The sequence below is a fragment of the Octodon degus genome, unplaced genomic scaffold (assembly GCF_000260255.1).
Source record: "Octodon degus isolate 3935 unplaced genomic scaffold, OctDeg1.0 scaffold00156, whole genome shotgun sequence".
In the NCBI taxonomy this organism is placed as follows: Eukaryota; Metazoa; Chordata; class Mammalia; order Rodentia; family Octodontidae; genus Octodon; species Octodon degus.
The window spans coordinates 5,460,047-5,481,418 of NW_004524732.1; the positions used below are offsets into that span (position 1 = coordinate 5,460,047).

Sequence of the window (21,372 nt, forward strand, 5' to 3'; positions counted from 1 at the left end):
TTTTGTTTTTGTTTGTTTGTTTTTGGCAGAACCAGGAATTGAACTCAGACCCTTGCACTTGCCAGGGAAGCGCTTATTCTACTGAGCCATCTCCTTGGCTCCCTTCGCTCTCATTTTTAAAATATATTTAAGGACCAGCCAGACAGCTCAGCAGATTAAAGCACCTGCTTAGGCAGATGCAAGAACTGGGGTTCCATCCCAGTGTGCTGTGCTGGCCCCATCCCTGGGGCACGCTGAAATGTTGACTGAGACTGGGCCTGGTGACACAGGCCTGTAATCCCAGCGCTTGGGAGGCTGAAAACGGGAGGATCACTACAAGTCCAGTCAGTGTAGTGAGACCCTGTAAACCCTGTACTAAATACAAAAAAAAAAAACAAAACATACTTTTCCATGGGTGCTAAGTTAAACATTTAATAACAGAAAAATTTGTAGCAAATCCTTTCACTGCCCAGAAAGAGAGCTAAGAAGATCTTACAGGATATGTTCACTTAAGGCATCCATCAGAGATCTAGAATCATTGCATTTGGTGTGGCCACATTAACATTACTTAAACCTCAGCAATTTTATTTGCTATTCATTTGTTGCACCTCTGTGGATTTCTAGTTGAGACATATGGAAAAGCTTTCTTTGGCATCCACTGGGAGCCAAATCATGTATCTATAATACTTTGAATTCAAAACATTCTTCATTTTCAAAGATACTTGTATAATTTTTAACCAAATATCCATAGATTATATTGTTACTTGGAAGCTTACTACTTATCCAAAGTACTGTTGTGCATTGATTTTCTTTTGCAGAAACTGAGTATCTATGGTGACTTGGAGTTTATGAATGAACAGAAGCTAAACAGATACCCAGCGTCTTCTCTTGTGATTATTAGATCTAAAACTGAAGATCATGAAGAAGCTGGTCCTCTACCTACAAAAGTGAATCTTGCTCATTCAGAAATTTAAGCTTTTTCTTTTTCTTTTTTCTTTTTTTTTTTTTTTTAAGAAAATTGTCATAGACACCTGAAATTTAATTCCTCATAGAGCTTTTTAAATGGTTACTTTGGATATAGGCCTTAAGAAATCACCATAAAATGCAAATAAAGTTACCCAAATCTGTGAACCCTGTATTTGCTGTAACTTTACCTGTATTTTTTTTCTTGTAATTTAAGACATGGATTTTTGGGGTTGTATTTTTATTTTTACTAATATCCGTAGCTACCTTGCTGGTTGCATTGTTCTCTCATAGCCAAACTCTCTGAGCCAGTCATTGTTCTTCCCCACTCCTGCCATGATACTGCAGGTCATCTTAGCTAACAAAGCTGAATACTTAGTAGGAATGATGCTTCTGCTCAGAAATGGCCCACAAATCTGTACCTTGCTATTTAGTAGGAAATGCTGTTTAATGACACTACATTTTCAGTTGTATTGAACTGAAATCATTAAAGTTTTATTTGAATAATTATGTGCTAAAACTTGAGTATCTAGTTTTCCTGGTTCTCCCTTCCACTACTACCTAACCCAGAAAATAATGATCAACTGTTCTGTGTGTCATGCCATGTAACAGGGTGAAGTGAAAGGATCCTCTCGGGAGCACACTGATGTTAGTCTGCACCCATTCTATTTGTCATCTGTTAAACAGCACCGAGTAGAAGATAAGCTACTTGGAGAGAAAACATTTCCTTTTCATAGTCAGAATTATACTTTTGTGATGCAAAATTAAATTAACATTGCTACCATTCCTTTGCCTATAATAATGCAGATTCAAAAATAAGAGTGACATCAGATACCAGAATGTGTGACTCAGCATCACTGCCCCAGAAATATCACGGTTCTTTGTAGCCAGTGCTGTCCCTGACAGAGCATGGCTGACCCCTGCGATGGTGTTGCCTAGTGAGTGAGTCACACTGGCTGTATAGCCTCAGATTTCTCTGCATCAGAAAAAAAATACAGTTAAAGGCTAATCAAGTCTTTTGGTTACAGAACTAACGGTTTTGGTTTTTAAAATGACTCTGGGCTGGGGAAATAGCTCAGTAGAACAAGCACTTGTCTGGCAAGCGCAGAGTCCTGAGTTCAATCCCCATTATAGCAAAAAATAAAACTCAACTAGATTTGGAGGATACAGGGTTAGAAGGTTGTGAATTTATCCACTTGGGGGAAAAAGAGGAATTACTTAAACATATTGCCATCAGTCATTGTCTTTTATTTTTAGGAAAAATGGCAGAAAATAGGAATTACTTGGAGTTAACTTTAAAAGAAAAAAAGAACAGCCAAGTAATTTTGTCTCGTACCCATAGTATGTACATAATTCCTTAATTAAGCACAGGCTTTTAATTGTGAAGCATCCAGAAAAGCAAACGTGAGAAGTAGACAAAATGCTTTAGTCTTAAGGAGTCAGACACTTTTTTAAAAATTATTTATTTATGTGTGTGTGTGTGTGTGTGTGTGTGTGTGTGTGTGTGTGTAGCCAGCTCAGCCCACCAGGGGGTGGCCCTGGCTGGCATGTGGTGCTGGGGGATCAAACCTCGGTCCCTGTGCTTTGCCAAGCTTGTTCCAAATAGGTGCCGTAGACCACTGAGCTATCTCACCAGCCCTGGAGTCAGACTTTTAATGAGATATTCACGAGATAGATACATCTGTTCCTATAGAAAATATTCATTTAATACTTTAAATTTATACATCAAATTTAATACATCAAATTATTTCTTTTGTTTGTAAAGGAATTCTTTATAGTTGAAAATAGTCTTCTCTCATACCTAGTAATAGGCATTCAGATATTTGCCACTTTAATTGTTAGACATTATTTGTGTGGGTGTGGGGCTGGTTCATCCTGCCCTGGGGTTGTGCTAGGGGATCTCTGCACTTGCCTAAGCAGGTACTTTAGACTGCTGAGCTATCTCACCAGCCCTTAGACTGACATTTTATTTTATTTTTTATTTATTTTTTTAGACTGACATTTTTTTTATATATATTTATTTATTTTTATTTATTACATTTATTTATTGTGTGTGTGTGTGTGTGGCCAGCTCAGCCCACCAGGGGGCGGGTCTGGCTGGCATGTGGTGCTGGGGATCGAACCGCGGTCCCTGTGCTTTGCCAAGCCTGTTTCAAGTAGGTGCTTTAGACCACTGAGCCATCTCTCCAGCCCCTAGACTGACATTTTAAAAAGTTTCACTTTAAGAAAAATTAACCATGGGGCCGGGGAGATGGCTCAGTAGGATAAGCGCTTGACTGGCAAACGCAAGGATCTGAGTTCAATCCCCGGTTCTGCCAAAAAAAAAGAAAAATTAACCTGGGGCCGGGGAAATGCTCAGTGGAATAAGCGCTTCCCTGGCAAGCACAAGGGCCTGAGTTCAATCCCTGGTTCCGCAAAAAAAAAAAAAAAAATTAACCTCCAAACTATATACAGGGTAAAAATGTTTCTGATCTTGGAAATTCAAACCAAAGGGAACGAACCCTTGGCCTCCCTTTCATCCTACCTACATCTAAGGTAGTAGCTTCACCTTTCTTTGGGCAGGTATATTCCAGCTCCTTGTTCATGTGAGAAAGCACCGTCTTCGTCACACAGAATGGCTTCCTGACAGTCTTGTTTGGGGCCTCTACAAATTTGCAAGACTCTAGGTCTCTGGCTCACATCCACTGGTTCAGTCCCCTCATCTAAGATGTAGGCCCAGTTTCCAGGTCTTCTCACAAAACACTCAGGCACTTTGTGATAATATAGTCTGTCTTGTCTCAGTAATCTCTACAATAGGTTAGATGTAGTGGTACACGCCTCTAATCCCAGCACTCAGGAGGCCGAGGCCAGGAGAATCACTGCTAATTGAGAATCACTGCCAGTTTGGACTGCAGAGTGAGTTCAAGGCCAAGCCTGAATTGCATAGTGAAACCCTGTCTCAAAAAGACAAAGACAAAAAGCTAAGCACTGCTGGAAAGCGGTGTTGTAAGCAGGGGGGCCGGAAACTCAGATGCTGTTGAGTTGGAGACAAGGGGGAGGAACCGCAGCTGATTTAGTAGGCTGGGAAACAGCACAGAGAAGCAGCAGTGAGCATGGGCGTAGTGGCCCATGTCTGTGACCCCAGCACTTGGAAGCTGAGGCAGAAGGATGGTCATGAGTTCAAAGCTAGCCTGCTGAAAAAGAAAAGGAAAGTATAGCAATGCGTGGGTCTATAGACCAGACTAATAAAGGACTCTTTTTTTTTTTATTTTTTTATTTTTACTCCCTTGTTATTCTTTTTTTTTTCAAAGTTTTATTGATAAACAGATAGCAATGAGACAGTTTCAAATCAAATCGGAAGTACAGTTTCAACAAATAATACACTGCATATATTCTTCTTAGTTTAATTGCTGTACAAGATGCAGACCTGTAATCCTATTTACAAACACCATTAGAACAAATCATTCTATTCATTAAGAGAATGCAACTATATATCCCAACCACTTTGAATACACAGATACAAAATGGACATTCATAGGTATACCCCATTTTTTCTAAGTTCCGTTGTTGAATATTATAGGTGTGTAAACTCAGCAAAATATTCTAAAAGAGTCCAGTAGCCCATAATAGCATTGGGTCTTCTGTTTAACTGGCAATGTCAGAAATTATTGACCTGAGTCCCCCACAGCTCAACTTAACAACATGGCTTTTTTTCTTATATTTCGTCTTCATACTTTTCTACTGGATGGTTAAGACCAAGGTAAAGCAGGACCTATGCAACAAGAGTTGTAGCTTTTTGGTCTGAGAAGGTCAGTGAAATGCCCTCAGGATTTGTCCTGAGATCAATAAAGGACTCTTGAAACCTGGACCTAAGCAGAAAGCCCTTGCTAGGGGTTGAACAAGAGGGTTAGGGTGTAAAGTGATCATCAGCCAGCAATGGGAAAGGAGGGCCACAGGAGGCAGGTCCCAGCCCGAGATGCCTTAGCCCCTGAGTTCTTTTTCTTTAATACCTAATACAACCATTTCCCTTTATTTTACGTCTGTATATCTCTATGCAGCCCAGGCTGATCTCAGACTCAGAATCCCCCTCTTCAGCCTCCTGAGTGCTGGGGTTACAGGCATGTACCACCATACCCAGTTTTGTTTTACTTACATTTCTATACTCATCCATAAAGCTGTCTTTGTTCCCCCACGTTATTTTCACAGTCATCCTGGGACAAATCTAGATCCTAGTCCCAACCTGAATGCCATTGATCAAGAAGGGGAGGTTGCTCCATGGATTTGGGTTATTGCCGCTCTGTTTCCTGTTGGGCTGAGTTGTTCAACTACAATGCTGGTCAGTTTACAAAAACCTCAACCTCCCAGTCTAGGCATGCCAGCCAACTCAATGTGATCTTAGCCTCGCCCTCAGGGTTTCAGTTTCTAAGCAGGTCCTGTGGTCATGTTTTTCAATCTGTTTCCTTGGTGGTGGTTCTGGAGTCTGGGTGGGGTACGCTCGGTGACAGGAATTGCAACAGTGGAAAAGGAAGTCGTCAGGGAGCTAAATCATATAGTTGGTGCAGATTTTCCAACTCTTTGCAGTACTAAAATTCTGAAGCACAGGGGCCGGGGAGATGGCTCAGTGGAATAAGTGCTTCGCTGGCAAGTACAAAGGCCTGAGTTCAATCCCCGGTTCTGGGAAAAAAATAAAAAATAAAATAAAATAAAATTCTGAAGCACAATTTCTGTGTCTTTCCTAAAACTTGTAACTGTTGAAGTTGGCTGCATGTTGGAGATTAAGTCACAGGTACTACAGGTACTATTGTGGTCTGTGGCCTGTGTTCACAGTTGAAGGAACTGCTCTACTTAACTGTTGGTGCAAATAATTTTCTCATCCAAGTTCACCAAACCCCTGGCTTAGAGGTTGTCCACTTGCACTTTGTCATTTTAAGAGTAAATTGTTTGCTTGCTCAATGCTAAATTGTTTGGGTTTATTTTACTGCTTCTTGCATGCTGTTTAAATTTGAGTTGTTCTTACAATGTTAGTACAGCAATAATTGGGGGCTCAGGTGGAAAGAAATCAGCCACTGATTGGAAGTGAGAGGTTTCAACACAAGCTATTGATAAAGTGACCCAGAAGTGTATCCTGGTGTTGTTACCGGAGCTCCAGACCTGTTCATTTCATAAATAGTCCGATATTCTCTTGTAAGAGTGCCTCCTTGGATCATTCAGAGTGACACTGCCAAGCCCCTGCAGCAGTCTCACCGTGCTTCCGTGGATCTTTATAATCTCCTGTAGGAAGCAGGGTGGGCTCCACCATCTCCTCAGAGTAGAGGAAACTGCCTCAGAAAGAGGCAGCCACGAGGCCCAGAGCACATGGCAGAGACCACACTGACGCAGGGGCTTCTCCTTGGTGGGCCTAGACACAGCCCTCTTGGGCCCCTGGGTCCATCTAACTGTGGCACCCACATAGTACTGACCAGAGTAAGGCCCGGCCAGTTCTCAAGGATATCTCTGTCACTGAAACAAACCAACACATCCAGATCCAGCGTTGCCCCTCAAAGGTTGTCACTTCACCCTCTGCACATCGGAGAGAAGTGTTCTCATCCCTGTATGCAGGAGGAGGGAGTGAGGCTTAGGCCGTGGCTTGCTGCCTTAGGCATTAATCAGACAGAGGCAAGATTTTGAGGGCAAGGTCTGGGAAACTGAAGACAGCTTGGCTTGGTGTTGGGTGAGGAGAGGGACACAGAAATCTACTGTGGGGACAGCTCTGCCTCAGAAATGAGTGACAAGAATGTGTAGAATTAGGTGGGAAAGCTGAAGCTCAGAGAGGTGAAACAACTCTGAGATCACACAGCTAGTGGTGAGGCCCTGTGGACCAAGCTGTGGTCTTGCCAGAAGTTCACTCCACCCTGGCCAGGAGCCAGGCCACAGCCAGCAGAGCCCCACAGGGTAGAGCTGGAGGTTGCACAGTGCAGCCCCTGTCCTTGCTTCTCTGTGGTACAGCCACCCATAGCTGCCTCCTCGGTGGAGGAGGAGAGCAAGGAGCAGAAGGCCCTCAAGTGAGTCCCCCAGTGAGAAAGATGGGGCAGGAGGAGAGGGCATGTCAGCAGTGACAGTGCAGAGCAGGGCACTCAGGCTGGAGGGAGAAAGTAAGGAAACCAAGAGCCTGGCACTGCCTGTGCATGGTCCTGAGGCTGCCTGCTGCCCAGACGGGTGTGTGCTGGGCTCAGGTGTCTTAGATCTCCCTTCTGTGAAACAAGGCCATCACACTACCTGGGAGGCTACTGCGAGAGGATTATGAAGTGAAGGAAAGAAGGACAGCCTGGATGACTTACTTAGCAAGACCCTGTCCAAAAGAAGAAAGAGAGAAAGAAAGGAAGAGAGAGGAGGAGAGGGGGGAGAGAGGTGGGGGGGAATAATAGAGGTCCCGGGCTTCCTGAGGACCCTAGCAGCTCTGCATCCATTCTCTTCAGGGCCCCCACCAGTCCTTGCTAACTGGAGCTCTACCTGCTGCCCACCATGATTGTCTCTGTTGTTGGGTCTCGCTCTGTAGCCCAGGCTGGCTTCAAACTTGCAGCAGTCCTTCTGTCTCAGCCTGCCGAGGACTAGGATGACAGGTGTGCACCATCATGGCACAGCTGAGAGCCTGGCTGGGCACAAAGTGATACAAAGTGATCTCCAGATCCTAACACCAGGGAGCTGCCGAAGGCTCCCAGCCTTCAGGAAAGGGGAAACCAGATAGTCCAGTGGTCCCAAGGGTTGAGCAGGGTTGTAATAAACCAACTCAAACCCAAAGGGGAAGCAGCTATCAACTCCACAGGGCCTGAAATCTCAGCTCTGCTATTCGCTCAGTGTGGCTTCAGGCAAGTTACTTAACCTCTCTGAGCCCTCCTGTCGGGTGAGTAATCTTACCTATTTCATGGTGTTAGCGCAAGAATTACGTAAGAGGGTATGTGTGAGGGAGCTGCGGTAAGGCCTGGAGCATAGGAGCTGCTCAGGAAATAACAGCCCCTGCCCTTTCCCCCAACCTTTCCCCAAGGGCTCAGGGTCTACAGTTTGCCTGTGCAGTAGGGATGAGGATTCCAAGCCTGCAGTGTTGCTGCCAGAGTTGGGACAGGCCTAACGGGCGGGTGCCCTAATCCTGCTCTGCCAGGGAGGGCACAGGGCGGGGCCAGGCCTGTGTGTCTTCTCCGGGCTCCCTGGAGACCCAGAGGGAGCCCAGCTCAGCTGGCCACACAGGCCCAGGCCAAGACATGAACAAGATCTTCCCCCAGGTGAGAGCTATGGGCCTCCAGACCCGCAGGCAGACCCTGGGATGAGGGGGTATTCAGCCTGGCTTGCCTGGCTGCTGGAGAAACCCTCCAGATGGCTGTGCCCAGAGGCTGGGATAGGGGGTCCATGTGCAGTGATGGTGTCCCCCCAAGAGCTGCCGAGCTGGGGTGCAAGGTGAGAAGAGGGTACAGGCACCGGCACAGAGGGGGAGAGGGCAAGCTGACCCAGGCGGGCAGTGTGTGCCATGCAGGGCCTCTGGGCTCTCAGTGACCACTGACAAAGCCTATGGTCCCTCTTGAGGCTGGGAGTCCCTCTCCTAAGCACACCTGGCTCTTCTCCTGAGCAGGGACATGCTAATGGCGGTGCTGCTGCTGCTGCTGCTGCTACTGCTGCTGGTGGAACCAAAACCAGGCCCGAAGAAGAAGGTAAAGGGTACAGGACCTGGGCCTGTGGGCTCCGTGCCCGGAGGGGCTGGCATGGAGCCAGGCAGTTGTCTCCAAAGGCACAAAGAAGGTCTGAGCCCTACCCCCAGCACCCCCACCCGTGTTTATGCTGTCTTCCCTGCTCCCTGCCTGGCCGTGCTAGCAGCCATTCGCTTAATGGAACTATTGATTCTCTGCATTCACATGCATTTATTGAGCACCTGCTGTATGCTTGGCACCTCCCAGGTGCTGCACTGCACACAGAGCCCACCTGCAAGGTCAGGTAATGTCCAGCTCTAATCCTGGACTCAGCAAGTAAGCTGGTGATTCTCTTTACCTTGGAGGGACAGAATGTGCCAGGATCACGCAGTTATTTAGCATCTATTGTGTGTGCTGGCTCATTGTGTGACTGAACCATGCTCTTCAGCTGTATGGAGCAAAGGAAGGAGGAACACACACTTAGCAACTCCTGTGTGCCCTGTCTTGGTTCCCATTTGATTCAGTGAGGAAACAGAAGCAATTGACAGTCACAATGTTGTGGCTCTATCCCTGGGGCACTGTACCCCTCTTTCAAACCTTAGGGTCCCTCTGAGGCCTGGGCGCTGTGATGGGCAATAATAGCAAACGGAGGGGCCAGCCAGGCAGCAGGCTGGTCAAGGAGGTCCAAGTCCTGCAGCTGGCAGCAGAGGCAGGGTGCAGGTTGGATGTGAGGCCTCTGGTTATAAAGCCTTCACTGCTCCACATCAGTGCTTGCTTGTGTCCAGGTCCTGGTTTATGGCGGATGCAGCTGTGGAACCTATAGCTCCTCTGTTCAAGGGTGGCTTTGCGGCATAACACCCTCACCTGGGTATGAGGCTTCATTCTGCCAATCTCTCAAGTCCCAGTGACACCACCTTGAGTCCCCCTGGTGATGCAGTCTGCGCTGCATGCTTGTGTAGAGGGCAGTTCCCTGGGTGACTGGGACGCCTCTCCTTGTCAGCTTCCTGCAGTCCTCCTGGTTACTTGTGGTTGCCAGTGGCAGGAGAGCCACCAGCCAGACCGTAGGGATCACGGGTGTAGGTTTACACTGCCCCTAGCCAGCACACCCATGTACCACTCCTCCTATCCTTCTACCTGGCATGCCTGGCCTCAACAGTGTATCTTCCTGCCTGCTTAAGTGCCCACCAGCTCTGGAGACCCTGCATTGAGTTCCCAAACTGCTGAGCCTGGAACATGCCTGGCAAGGGCTCTGCCCTGTGCCACCTCTAGCCCTTCCTGCCACCGCCAGCACCTGACATTGAGCAGGTGCAGGGATGCTCAGCAGGTGGCTGTAGAAGTGAATGAATTGACCAGAAAGAACCCAAACGGAAGGCCTCCTCTGTACTCACAGGGGCAGTGTGGTCAAAGTGTTCGGAAAGTGTCCACCTCGTGCTGGCTCTGAACTACTGACCTAAGCTGTGGGCAGAGCTACAGGTGACAGGATAAACCACACTGGCTCCTGTCCTTTCCTCTTGGTACCAGGGCCTTCCCAGGACAACCAAATTCCATTTCTCCTTCCTGTGTGTCCATAGCCTGACTCCTAAGTGCAGCCCCAGGCTCTCAGAGGGTAAGGCCAGCTACTTCACACACACACAGAGAGCTACTTCTTCTCCAGAGCAATGCACCCTGAGGACTCTCATCAGAGCTTTCTTCCAAAGTACAGTTCTATCTATGGGTGCAGGCATGCCTCCACACAGTCCTAATCCCACAGGGCTGGAACAGAGCCTGGCACGTAGTAGGGCTGGGATGTAGCTCAGTGGTAGACACTTTCTTGGCAGGTGCAGGTTACTGGGTTCCATCTCTTTGGGTTTTCTTGTTTTGTTTTGTTTTTTGTTTCTTTGTTTTTTATGGTATTGGGAATCAAACTCAGGATCTTGCATCTTCTATGCTGAAAATAATAACATTGACAACAATAATAATAAAAAATAAACACATATGCTCTCATGGTTGCAGGGATCAAGAAAGTAATTACAAAGCTATGAAGCAGTTACAGAACTAGGCTGTTTCAAAAGAATTAAGTTTTAAAAGGAACAATTTCTCTTACACAGTTTTTCCCTTTAACCTCCAGTAAACTCTAAAATAACTTTTTCTCCCATGTTCCACATCAGGATACTGAGGCACAGAGTAGTGAAATAATTCACCCCGTGGCCCAGATAGGAAGTGGAGGAACTGGAATTGTTCCATCCTCCTGGGCTCTAGAACAGACAGCTGGGGGCCAGGGAGATGGCTCAGTAGAATAAGCGTTTGCCTGGCAAGCCCAAGGGCCTGATGCTCTAGGACAGACAGCTGGACTTGTGGAAAAAGCCTGGTCATGATGTCAGGCAGGTGGCAGGCATGGACTCACATCCCAGCTGTGCATAAGTGGACCTGGACCTTTGCTTCTCTGAGCCCCAGTTTCTTCAGATAAAGTAAAGCATGGCTTTTAAAGAGACAGGAATGAGGCCTACACAGGGCCTAGGGGGAGCTGGATATACAGGTGTTCATCTGTCCCTCTGTCCTGAGGAGGCCAGTTGGGAGAAGCTTAGGAGCGGAACCTGCCAGGGTGGCAGTTGGTGGCATAAGCCACAAAGCATCATGGGGTATGGATGTCCCCCAACCCCCAGCAGCCCTCCCTGCCCTCACCCCCTGGTACCAGAGAGCTGCTGGCAGGACAAGAGCCAGAGTGAACCTGGGCACGGTCGACACCAACACCACCTTTCCCACCCCTCGCAGGAGGCCGTGGTCCCTGCTGCTCAAGACGTGGTGCCTGCCTCTCCGCCCTCCTACTGCTACTGCTGGCCACACTTGCTGCCCTTGTCACCCTAGTCATCAGCCTTGGACTCCCAGCCCGCACACCAGGTGGGGAGAAAGTGATCAGACCCACTGGAAATGGCCTGCTGCTGTAGGGGCTTGGGAGCCCTGACCTGCCTCGCTTCTCCAGCAATCAATTTTTGGCCAGTGCCTTAAGGGGCAGACATGGGCTCTGCATCCTTGTGCCTACACGAAGATGCCATTGTGCAGCCCGAGCCTCGAGTCCATCACATCTGTGACGTTGGTTCCTGGGAGGGTCTGGCTCCCACTGCACCTCCTCCACTGGGAGGAGACCACAGGCTGGGCTGGGAGTCCTGTCTCAGCTGCTTCTCTTACCCTGGTCCAGCTGCCCCTGGTGCTCTCTCTCTCTCTCTGTGTGTCCACCACAGAGGCCAGGGCTGTGTCCCACACCTTCCTGCGGCCCTGGCTTCAGGGATCAATAACCACTACTGTCCCCATCCCTGGGAAGATTGTGGAGAGTTGTGTGAACGTGGGTCCAATGCGCACACCAGGGCAGGGCCTGGGTGCTGGAGGTCAGGAACAGGGCCTCTGGCTGAAGTGGAAGGCGGGATGAAGGGGACCAGGTGAGTAGCAAAGTGGAGATGGCTTGGTGGAGTCAGCAAGGGCCTCCGGGAGCAGTGTGGGAGGAGGCGGAGGCGGAGACTGCAAGGCCAGGGTAGACAAGACTGAACTGTGGGTGGGGCCAGGTGCACAGGGCCCCTGCAGGGGTCTATCCCAGAGCCATGGGGAGGGGACAGAGCAGGAGGTGGCTGTCTCCAGATCTACTTTCTGAGAATTGGCTCTGTAGCTGGGAAGCTGGGGAGGTAAAGCCATGAGGTAAAGTGTAATGAGAAAGATAGAAGACAAAAGCTGGGCTAGGGGCTGGTGAGATGGCTCAGTGGTCTAAAGCACCTACTTAGAACAAGCTAGGCAAAGCACAGCGACCACGGTTCAATCCCCCAGCACCACATGCCAGCCAGCCCCGCCCCCTGGTGGGCTGAGCTGGCCACACACACACACACACACACACACACACACAAATAAATAAAAATTAAAAAAAAAAAAAAAAAAGCTGGACTAGGTGGTCGATAGCCAGCCTGATGGGCAAGACCAACTCAGTGCACAGCAAAACGATCCTTTATTTATACTTTTGCAAAGTTTGTAGAACATGATACAAGGTTGCCTAGCAACTAATAACTGGCCTGAACTAAACCTGATGTTTATCTCAAGAGTGAGACAGCTTCTTTGCTGTAGGCACTGAGGCCCAGGCCCACCTAAGCACATTTGATCAATTTCCTAGCTTCCTGCAGCTCCCAACAGCAAAGCATGGGCTAAATTCACAGGAGCAGGGACTTGGTGGAGCTGTGGATCCACAGGAAGTGTGAATGCGGCCTGCATGGGATGTGTGCTTGCAGGTATCCTTATGCATGTGTGCGCCTGTGTATGAAGGTGAGCACACGTCTGTATACGTTGGTAACAGTATGAGTGTCCCGTGAGCTGGCCCCTGTCACACTGACCCCAATATCTCTAGGAACCAAAACGTGGCTCACATAAGCACCAATGTGCACTCTGCTTGGCCAGGGTGACATTAGCTCGGCTGCCAGTTTCTCTCCTGTGACTCTGGGGTAGCCCCAGTGGAGGGTGGCCTGTGGGAAGGCCGCTGGTGGCACTTTGCAGGGCTGCTTGGGGTACAATAGTTTAAACATTCAAAAGTGCTTTGTAGCCTGTGGTGCCTAGATGTAAGGGACTGTGAACTATGGGCACCCAGATAGCCCAGATATAGCGCATCTGACAGACTTACATGGCTCTGCATACCCCCCAGTAAAGCCACTTTGGCAAGCAGAACACCACTCTCAGAGTGGCCTGTGGATGGCAAAGAAGTCATCAGGAAAGGTGAGAACCTGACTTTTCTATGTGTACCAAGATGCATTTATTCTATTTGTTTGTTTGTTTGTTTTTGGTGGAACCAGGGAATGAACTAAGGCCCTTGGGCTTGCCAGGCAAGTGCTTATTCTCCTGAGCCATCTCCCCGGCCCCTAAAGATACATTTATTTAAACCACACAGCAGCACTGCAGGGCAACTGAAGCAGGAGCTGCCCTGGGGGCACCCAGGTGTGTGCTATATACCATTTTACAGACAGAGGCCAAACTCATGGATGGTCATACGGAACCTGGACATGGACGCCACTGAGACACAGAACCTCCCCCATCCCCGCCCTCCTGGCCAGCTCCACGTGACCCTTGGTGCCTGCCCCTGCCCAGCTAGGTGCTTCCTTTGACCTCCAAGGCCTTCTCCTGTCCACTTAGGGGCCCAGGCCTGTGTGACACCAACCAACAGGACAGGCTTCCTGTGCCATGACTGGAGGAGCTGTATCCCTGCCAGTGGGGTATGCGACGGCCTTCGCACTTGTCCGCACGGTGAGGACGAGGACGAGAGCTTGTGCCGTGAGTGTCTGTTGAGCCAAGCTCTTGCTTCCCCCTGCACCCAGGCAAGCCCCAGCTTCAGTTCCCCTGTAGTGCAGCTAAGCGCCAGCTTTGAAGGGGTGGAGCCTTCAGCCAAGACTGTCACATGTGCCTATGGGGCTTACAGCCAGGACTGTCACACATGGGGCCACCTTCACAGTGGGCGTCCATCACCCAAGAGCCCATGTACATCCTCCAGCAGAGCTCAAGGGCTGCTCCTTCAGGAAACCACTATGACTCCTGGCCAAGTTGAGGGGCCTCCCTGGGGCTCCTGCAGCCCCTGCTCCTTCCTGTGATCCAGCCCTGGGCACACTGGTGTCACATCTGCCACCCTGTGGGTGCCTCTGGGCAGGCCTAGTCTGCTTGATCTTGGGGCCTTGTGCCTGGCGTGACTTGGTGAGCAAATGACTAAATAGGAAGACCTGGCTGATCTCAGGAGAGCTCGCAGCCAGCCTCATGGGGTCAATAGAAGCAGGAGTCAGTGTGGACCCACAGCAGAGGGCTGGAGGGGTGGGGAGCGCCTCTCCCTGCCTCTTGACATCCTCCTGGGAGCCTCTCTTGCCTTCCTGGGATGGGAGGGAGGTGACCCTAATTTTGGCAGCTCCAGACAGCCCCAAGGGAGCTGTGGCCAGATGTGGACTCTTCTGGGTTGGCCTGGCTCTGCAGGAGATGCACCCCATAGCCTCCCCAGCTTCCTCGTGGCCCGCTGTGGAGACCCGGCCTCCTGGATCTATTCTGACCAGAAGTGTGACGGAACCAACAACTGCGGGGACTGCTCGGATGAACTGAGCCCAGGTGGGGTTGCTGCACAGGCTGGACTGGGGCAGGTGGCCAAGCTGCAGCCAGAGGGCAGATGCGGGCCAGGGAACTCCCTGGCTCCCCCACTACATGCCTTCTGCGCTCCAGCTTGAATGTCTCTGGGCCAGGGTGTGTACTACCACACAGCAGCTCTCCCTGGAGGCTGATCCTCCCTAGGGAGCATATCCCTTCCAGGATGGTCATGCATGGGGTGCTGGTGTGGCGCACTGGCATCTGGACCTGGGTCACCCTCGTCACCTTCCTCTGGCCCTGCAAGGAAAGCAGGGAATGGATCGCAGACCCAATTTGCGTATAAGGAAACCAGAGCTCTGAGGCAGAAGGGACAAGCTGAGGCAGGAAGGAAACCTGGGGTGTAAGCCACCTCTGAGGTCCCTCTCCAGATTCCTTTAAGTCTCTTCCCCAGGATTCATTCAATAAACATGCTCTGAGCACTGTTGGGGCAAGGTCCAGGGTGCACAAGTGGGGGTCAGTCAGGGGTCAGGCATGCCTGTCCTTAGAATGCACAAAAGGGAGTGCTAGGGCTCCAGAGAGACCAAGGCAGATTTCCCACAAGAGGCAGCCTTGGAGCAGGCCTCAGGGACCAGAGCTGGGGGGAGGGGATATGTGAGGAAGGCACGCTGGAGGCCAGCGAAGGGTGGGAGGGAGGTCCGAGGGGCACCCTTGGGGTTATGGGGCTGAGGCCAGGGTGAGGGAGGGAGAATGTGGGGGAGAAGAGCTGCACCCATTACCTTTTGGGCTCTGCCTGTTCTCTGTTGCTCAGTAACAGTTTTGAGCAGATGGGAAAGTGGGGCTTGGACAGGACAAGCGAGCTCATACTGTCTAGGAGTTGTAAAGCTCGACTTCTCTCTGCTACCAGAAAACCAGGAATTGGCCAGCCCAGGTTAGCTGGGGTGGGGCTAGGGAGCTGAGGCAAGCTGCAGATCTGGGGAGGACCAGGGGAGTGGGACATTCCAGGACACAGCAGCTACCCTCCTGCCGGTTCTTGTCTCCTCAGTGACCGCGTGCCCACCCTGCGGCCCTGGGTGGTGGCGCTGCTCTTCCACCTTCTTCCAGTACTGCGGCTGTGTCCCGAGGACTTTGTGCCAGGACGGCATGCAGCACTGCTCCGACTGGTCTGATGAGTACTCCTGTCTGCGATCCTAAGGGGGTCATCCAGGCCAGCCAGGGGCCACTGGGGATGGCGCTGGTGACTGCTCACACAAAGCCTGAGTCCTGGCAGCCAGGCAGTAAAGCACTTTTAACATCGTCTCATAGAGTGGGGTGCAGCTTAATGGTGAAGCACTTGCCTGGTGTGCTCAAGGCCCTGGCTCCCATCACAGCACTGCAAAGCAAAGCAAAACACAGTGGTCTAGTGGCACCTCCACAGCACCTGTGAATCTGAATCGCCTCTCCTACACTTCAGTGGCTTAGCCTCTCCCTGAATGCCTCCAGCAACAGGGAGTTAGTTCTGTCACGTCAGGCACTTCATACAAAGATGAGAGTCTACCTCCATGATTTTAGGTCTGTCTGGGGTCACATGGAGGAAATGGGCACATCTGCTCCAAGACAGGTTTGCAGCTCCTCATCTTGTCATCCCTGGAGAAATCAGTCTGGGCCATTGCGAAGCTGAGGAGTTTGGCCATCCTCCAGGATGGCACAGAAGTGAAGCACATACCACTTCCGGTCCTGCTGGTACCTTAGGCTGACAAGCTGGGTGTTCCTTCCTGACTGGTCACGTGATATTGTGCAGGCGGCAGGGCCTTTGTCATCCTGCTAGCAGGAGGCATCCCGGTGTGCTGTAGAACAGAAGATGTGCAGGGAGGATGGCAGGAGGCTGCCTCACCACTCTGCCCACCCTGCCAAGCCCCTCTGGCCCCACCCCAGCTGCCACCTGGACAGCCTTGGTTCCCGAAAAAAGGATTGGAGTCGCAGTGAGCTGCTTCTCAGCCTGTTCCTACTTTACAACACCCAGGCAGGCAAGGATGGATGTCTTCCTTAGACAGGTGGCGAAACTGAGGCCGGGGGTGAGGGGAGTGACCCACCCTGGATCTCACAGCAAAGTCAGGGCCAGAACTGAAACATCAGTCACACCCCAGCTCAAAGCCTTTCTAGAAGGATTTTTTTTTTTTCCTAGTTCAAGCTGCCTTAAGGGTGAGTGTGGTGGGACTTGTGGAGCTGGGGATTGAATCACAGTCCCCTGTGCCTGACTATGTTTGCCCAAGCAGCAGTTTAAACAACTGAGCTAGCCAGCAAGCCCTACCAAAGCCTTTCTTAGCTTGCCAGGTGACCTACCAAGCACACCCAGGCTCAGAAAGTGCCCTGCAGTCATTCTAAAGATGTGGAGAGAGCTCCTGTCAAGGGAGACAGATCTAGCACCATTTTGGTTTTCTACACCAGTCTCTTGTGAGTTTTGAAATGGAAATGGCACCAGAGAGAGTGGTGTGCAACGCTTCATTCACTGCCCTACTCCTTCTCTCTGGTATGCTCTGCCTACCTGTGCCAAGTCAAGGGGTGCCGAGCTTCCAAGAATAAGTCCTGAGAACAGAGGCTGAACCTTACATCATGAAGGAGCAGGTGGGACAGCGAGAAAATCTGGGCCCCAAGAATTGCGGCTAGAAAAAAAAAAAAAAGAACTATGCTTCTTCACCTCTTCTCAGTAGGGTCTGAGTTCAATCCCTGGTTCCGCAAAAAAAAAAAAAAAGAATTGCTGCTAGGAGCCAGACCATCTCCTTTCTGACACCAGAGAGATCATCCCGAGACAGTGGGAGTTGGTGTTCCTAGGTGCTGCTGCCTGAGGAATGGGAGCATGCTGTCTTCAGCTGAGTGTCCCATCCTCGGCTCCCCACGGTTTAGGCTGACAGGGAGCCTCCTTCCTACAGACCTGTGCAGGGAGCCAAGAAAGGGCAACCTGGGCTGCTCCCTGAGGAAAGCACAGGGTGTCGGGGGCTCAGCCAGGAAAAGTCCACCAGGTGAGAGTGGCCAGGGCCCCTGGGTGGGGAGTAGGAGAGGAACAAGAGAGGGGAGCGGGTCCTGGGGGCCAGGTAGACACACTGTGCCCTGAGGGCAGGGGGGTGTCAATGGAGCCCTAACCAGAGAAATGCCTATCTCGAGTCTCACTGGACAGGTGAGGTAGCGGGCTACCTGTGCTGACTAGCCAGGGCCAGGGCCAGGGGCTGGCCTCCAAAGCTGGGTTGGCTGTTGCCTCATGGTCAGGGGACCTCTGCTTCCTCAGATAGGAAAGAGCCAGGAGCATGGGGGTGGTGGGGGAAGCAGGGAGGCACCCTAAGGCTGAGGATGGAGGTCCCAGGTGCCGAGGGTGGTGAAGAGCTTGGCTTCCAGGCTGCGGAGAGGGACCTTGCCCAGGGGGCCAAGGCTTTAAGCAGGAGGAATACACTGATCTGCTTTGGAAAGGGCTGCAAAGGAGGTTGAGGAAGCAGGGTCTGGGAGGACTGGAAGAGAAACAGCGAAACTCCCTGCAGAAAAAGTAGTGCCAGCACTGTGCTGGCCACTGTCACAAGTATTAGCAGCCAGCGCTTGGGGAAAAGGCCTGATCGTTGGAACCTTGTTTTCTCCAATCCTCACAAGCAATCTGAAGCCTGGTTTGGTTTCTCCACTTTCCAGGGCCACAGAGAGATAAAGGTATTGGGTGAGGATCACACAGATGCAAGAGCTAAACTTTGATGGGCTCAAGATGAGAGCCGTGGGGCCAGGGAGATGGCTCAGTAGGATAAGCGCTTGACTGGCAAACGCAAGGATCTGAGTTCAATCCCTGGTTCTGCAAAAAAAAAAAATCAGAGCCGGCTGGGGTCCTCTGGTGGCTTGCTATCTCTCAGCCAGGGATCCCCAGGCCAGGGTCTCAGCCTGCAAACAGCTGGTAGATGTCATTAGCAGGACACTACTTTGTCTATCAGTTCTTCTACCCAGAAGAGAACATGTGCTGCACCACCGTCCAAGCTGCACTCCATAGCATGGACCCAAGAGAGGTAGAGGGGAGGCTCTCCCCTGACAGCGGCAGCAGGGCAGCCTGGGCTGAGAGCTCTGCAGCCAGCATCAATATTTGCCTTCTCCCTGCCCCTCAGGCCCTGGCTCCAAGATCAGGACTTTAAGCACAACAGGTTTTTCTCTGTACAAACACACAGGGATAGATGAATGGAATTTAAAGGGGCTCAGGCTGGGCCCCAGGGTTTGTGTTGGAAATCTGGTCTGGTTTAACTGTGTGTTGTCACTGTTTGCCAGGGGCTGTCTCTTTATCCTTAGACACACAGACACAGGCAGGCAGGGACCTCAGAGCACAGCCTGGCTCTTGACAGAAGAGGATACTGCTTCCCCAGAAGATAAAAGGACCTGCTCAAAGCTACACGCCTGGTGTCTGTCACATAGGCACACAGGGGTCCTGTCTTGTCTGTGTGACACATTCCAGGGCCCCCAGTGGATGGACAAAGAACACCAAACCCTGTATGGACGATGTCTTTTTCTAGGATAAAGTTTAATTCATAAATTAGGTACAGTAAAAGATCAACAGCAATAATCAATAATAAAATTGAACAGTCATAACAACACACTATAATGAAATTGCCAGCATCACTTCTCTTGTGTTTAGGGGCCAAAGCCCTGCACTAACACAATAGTCCATCGGTCACTATGAAGTGACCCATGGCAAGTAGTGTAGACTGGTGCATCTGCTGTCAAAGGCATAACTCACATTTGGGAAATTTCATCACACTACTCAAAACAACACAGTCTTTAAAACTTATGAATTGTTTATTTCTGGACTTTTCCATTTCATATTTTCAGAACAAAAATAACCACAGGTAACTAAAACCTTAAATAGGTGCAACGTGTATACGTATGTGTATAAATTCTATACATGAAATACTTTTTCCTTAGTACTGGGGGTTAAACTTAGAGCTTTAAACATTTTAGGCAATCAATCCCACTGAGCCATATCCCAACCTTTTTTTGCAAATGTTAAGACAGAACCTCTGTCCCCTCTCCCCTCTCCCCTTTCCCTTTTTCTCTCTTCTCTCTCTTTGTCTGACAGGATCTTGCCCAGGCCAGCCTCAAACTTGCAATCTTCCTGTCTCAGCTTCACAAGTAGCTGGGATTATAGATATGTGCTGCCATATTCATCTGAAATGCACAAGTCTTTTTTTTTTTTAATGCACAAGTGTTAAGTGTAGTAGTTCTGTAAAGTTTCCCTAAAGTGAATGTCTTAGTTACTTCTTTATTGCTGGGACAAAATACACAATACTCACAAGTCAAAGAAAGAGGTTTATTTTAGCTCACAATCCACAGAGGTTTCTGTTAGCTTTTTAAGCAGTTCAGTAATGAGATAAAAAAGATAAAAGAAGCCTTTACTAACTCCAAAGACATGGAGAGGATCGAGGGCAGGTGGGGCAGATAGATCCTCTGACCTGAGACAAGAAAGCTGAGGCTTTTATGGACTTTGCTATGGGTGGAGTTAGAGGGGCAGTTTCAATTACATGTAATGAGCTGCTTGGGGTCTCTCCTGTGTGTGCAGGAAAGGTAAGAAGAAATTGTATCCAGGGCTGGAGTGGGGAAGAAGGAGGAAGTGGTGATTGGGAAGATAAGCTGTTCCCCACCACCACCACCACCACCAGGGATTGAACTCAGGCCCTTGCGCTTGCCAGGGAAGCACTTATTCTACTGAGCCATCTCCCTGACCCCTGATAAGCTGTTGTTTTAAGAGCTTCAGATATGTTAGATGACCACCATAGAAACTCAGCAATTTAAACAAGGGCCAGAACCGATCAGTTTCAGTCCATAATCAGCTGGCTCCAAGGCAGGGTGGCATAGCCGAGAGGCATGGCCAAGGAGGAACAGTCTAGGGCAGGGCAGGCAGGACACAGCAGCCTTCTTCTTGCTTTCCCTTTTCATTTTATCTAGGCTCCAAGCCTTTGGTTGGCGCAACCCACAACCAGGACAGGTCTTCCACCTCCAGTAAATCCATCATCTGCACCCAGAACTATGCTAAACCAACCAATATCCACACCCATGATTCAGTATCACACACCCAAAATCCAGTTACCTCCCAAAAGCCCCAACTATGGATGCACGGAGCTTTGGGAGGACACCTGGGTATAAGCCATAACAGCAGTTTTTTGAGGTATAATTTGATAGGTCAGGATTCAAAGTTTCCCAGATATCCTGCCCCAAACACTCTCCCTCTTGGTTTCCCAGGCACCCTGGCCCCAAACTCTCTCCCCCTTGGCCTCACGCAGAGCCAAACCCAAAACCAAAGAACAGGTCCACCTGACTTTGACCTGGGCAAGCAATCATGAAACTCTCCTTTGTTAACATTAAAAGTCCATAGGGCCTGGGGAGATAGCTCAGTAGAACAAGCGCAAGGGCCTGAATTCAATCCCCAGTTCTGAAAAAAAAAAAATTAAAAGTTCCCCACAGACAAGGTAGCCCTGCCAAGATTAGCTCTCCCTCAGCTGTTCCAACCCATGCTCACCCTCCCTAAATGATCCTATAAAGTCTGCCCTACCCCACCCCACCCCCACTTTATTCGCTGCTGTCTTGGTCTGCTAGACAGCCAGCCTGCTTGCTGTTCCAAATAAATCTCGCATCAGAATGCCTGGTCTGGTTGATTGCCTGGGTTCATACCTAACATGACTGACATCAATAAACTATATGATCTTAAAGTTTACATTTTCTTTTTCTTATTTTTATTTTATTTATT

The 21,372-nt window shown here is 49.9% G+C and overlaps 2 protein-coding genes across 3 annotated transcripts in view; both read left to right on the forward strand.

The window, feature by feature from the left end:
- The window catches only part of Tmem59 (transmembrane protein 59), a 32,566-nt gene extending 31,114 nt beyond the window's left edge, over window positions 1-1,452 (forward strand). For both annotated transcript variants that reach the window (XM_004642559.2, XM_004642560.3), the window contains exon 8: window positions 798-1,452. In XM_004642559.2, the coding sequence (XP_004642616.1) occupies window positions 798-953 (156 nt within the window). In that variant the 3' untranslated portion in view covers window positions 954-1,452. The remainder of the gene's footprint in view (window positions 1-797) is intronic.
- Window positions 1,453-7,854: 6,402 nt separating this feature from the next.
- On the forward strand, window positions 7,855-16,840 carry Ldlrad1 (low density lipoprotein receptor class A domain containing 1). Its single transcript, XM_023702675.1, has 6 exons — window positions 7,855-7,872; window positions 8,057-8,177; window positions 11,328-11,453; window positions 13,713-13,850; window positions 14,535-14,663; window positions 15,682-16,840. The coding sequence occupies exons 1-6, from the start codon at window positions 7,855-7,857 to the stop codon at window positions 15,828-15,830; spliced, it is 681 nt and encodes a 226-aa protein (XP_023558443.1). The 3' UTR covers window positions 15,831-16,840.
- The last annotated feature ends 4,532 nt before the right edge of the window (window positions 16,841-21,372 follow it).

Bases quoted from the DNA above. Each gene is read 5' to 3' on its own strand.
- Ldlrad1 (XM_023702675.1), top strand. The intron at 8,178-11,327 runs GTGAGAGCTATG...CACCCCTCGCAG, and splicing joins TGAACAAGATCTTCCCCCAG to GAGGCCGTGGTCCCTGCTGC. The intron at 11,454-13,712 runs GTGGGGAGAAAG...CTGTCCACTTAG, and splicing joins ACTCCCAGCCCGCACACCAG to GGGCCCAGGCCTGTGTGACA.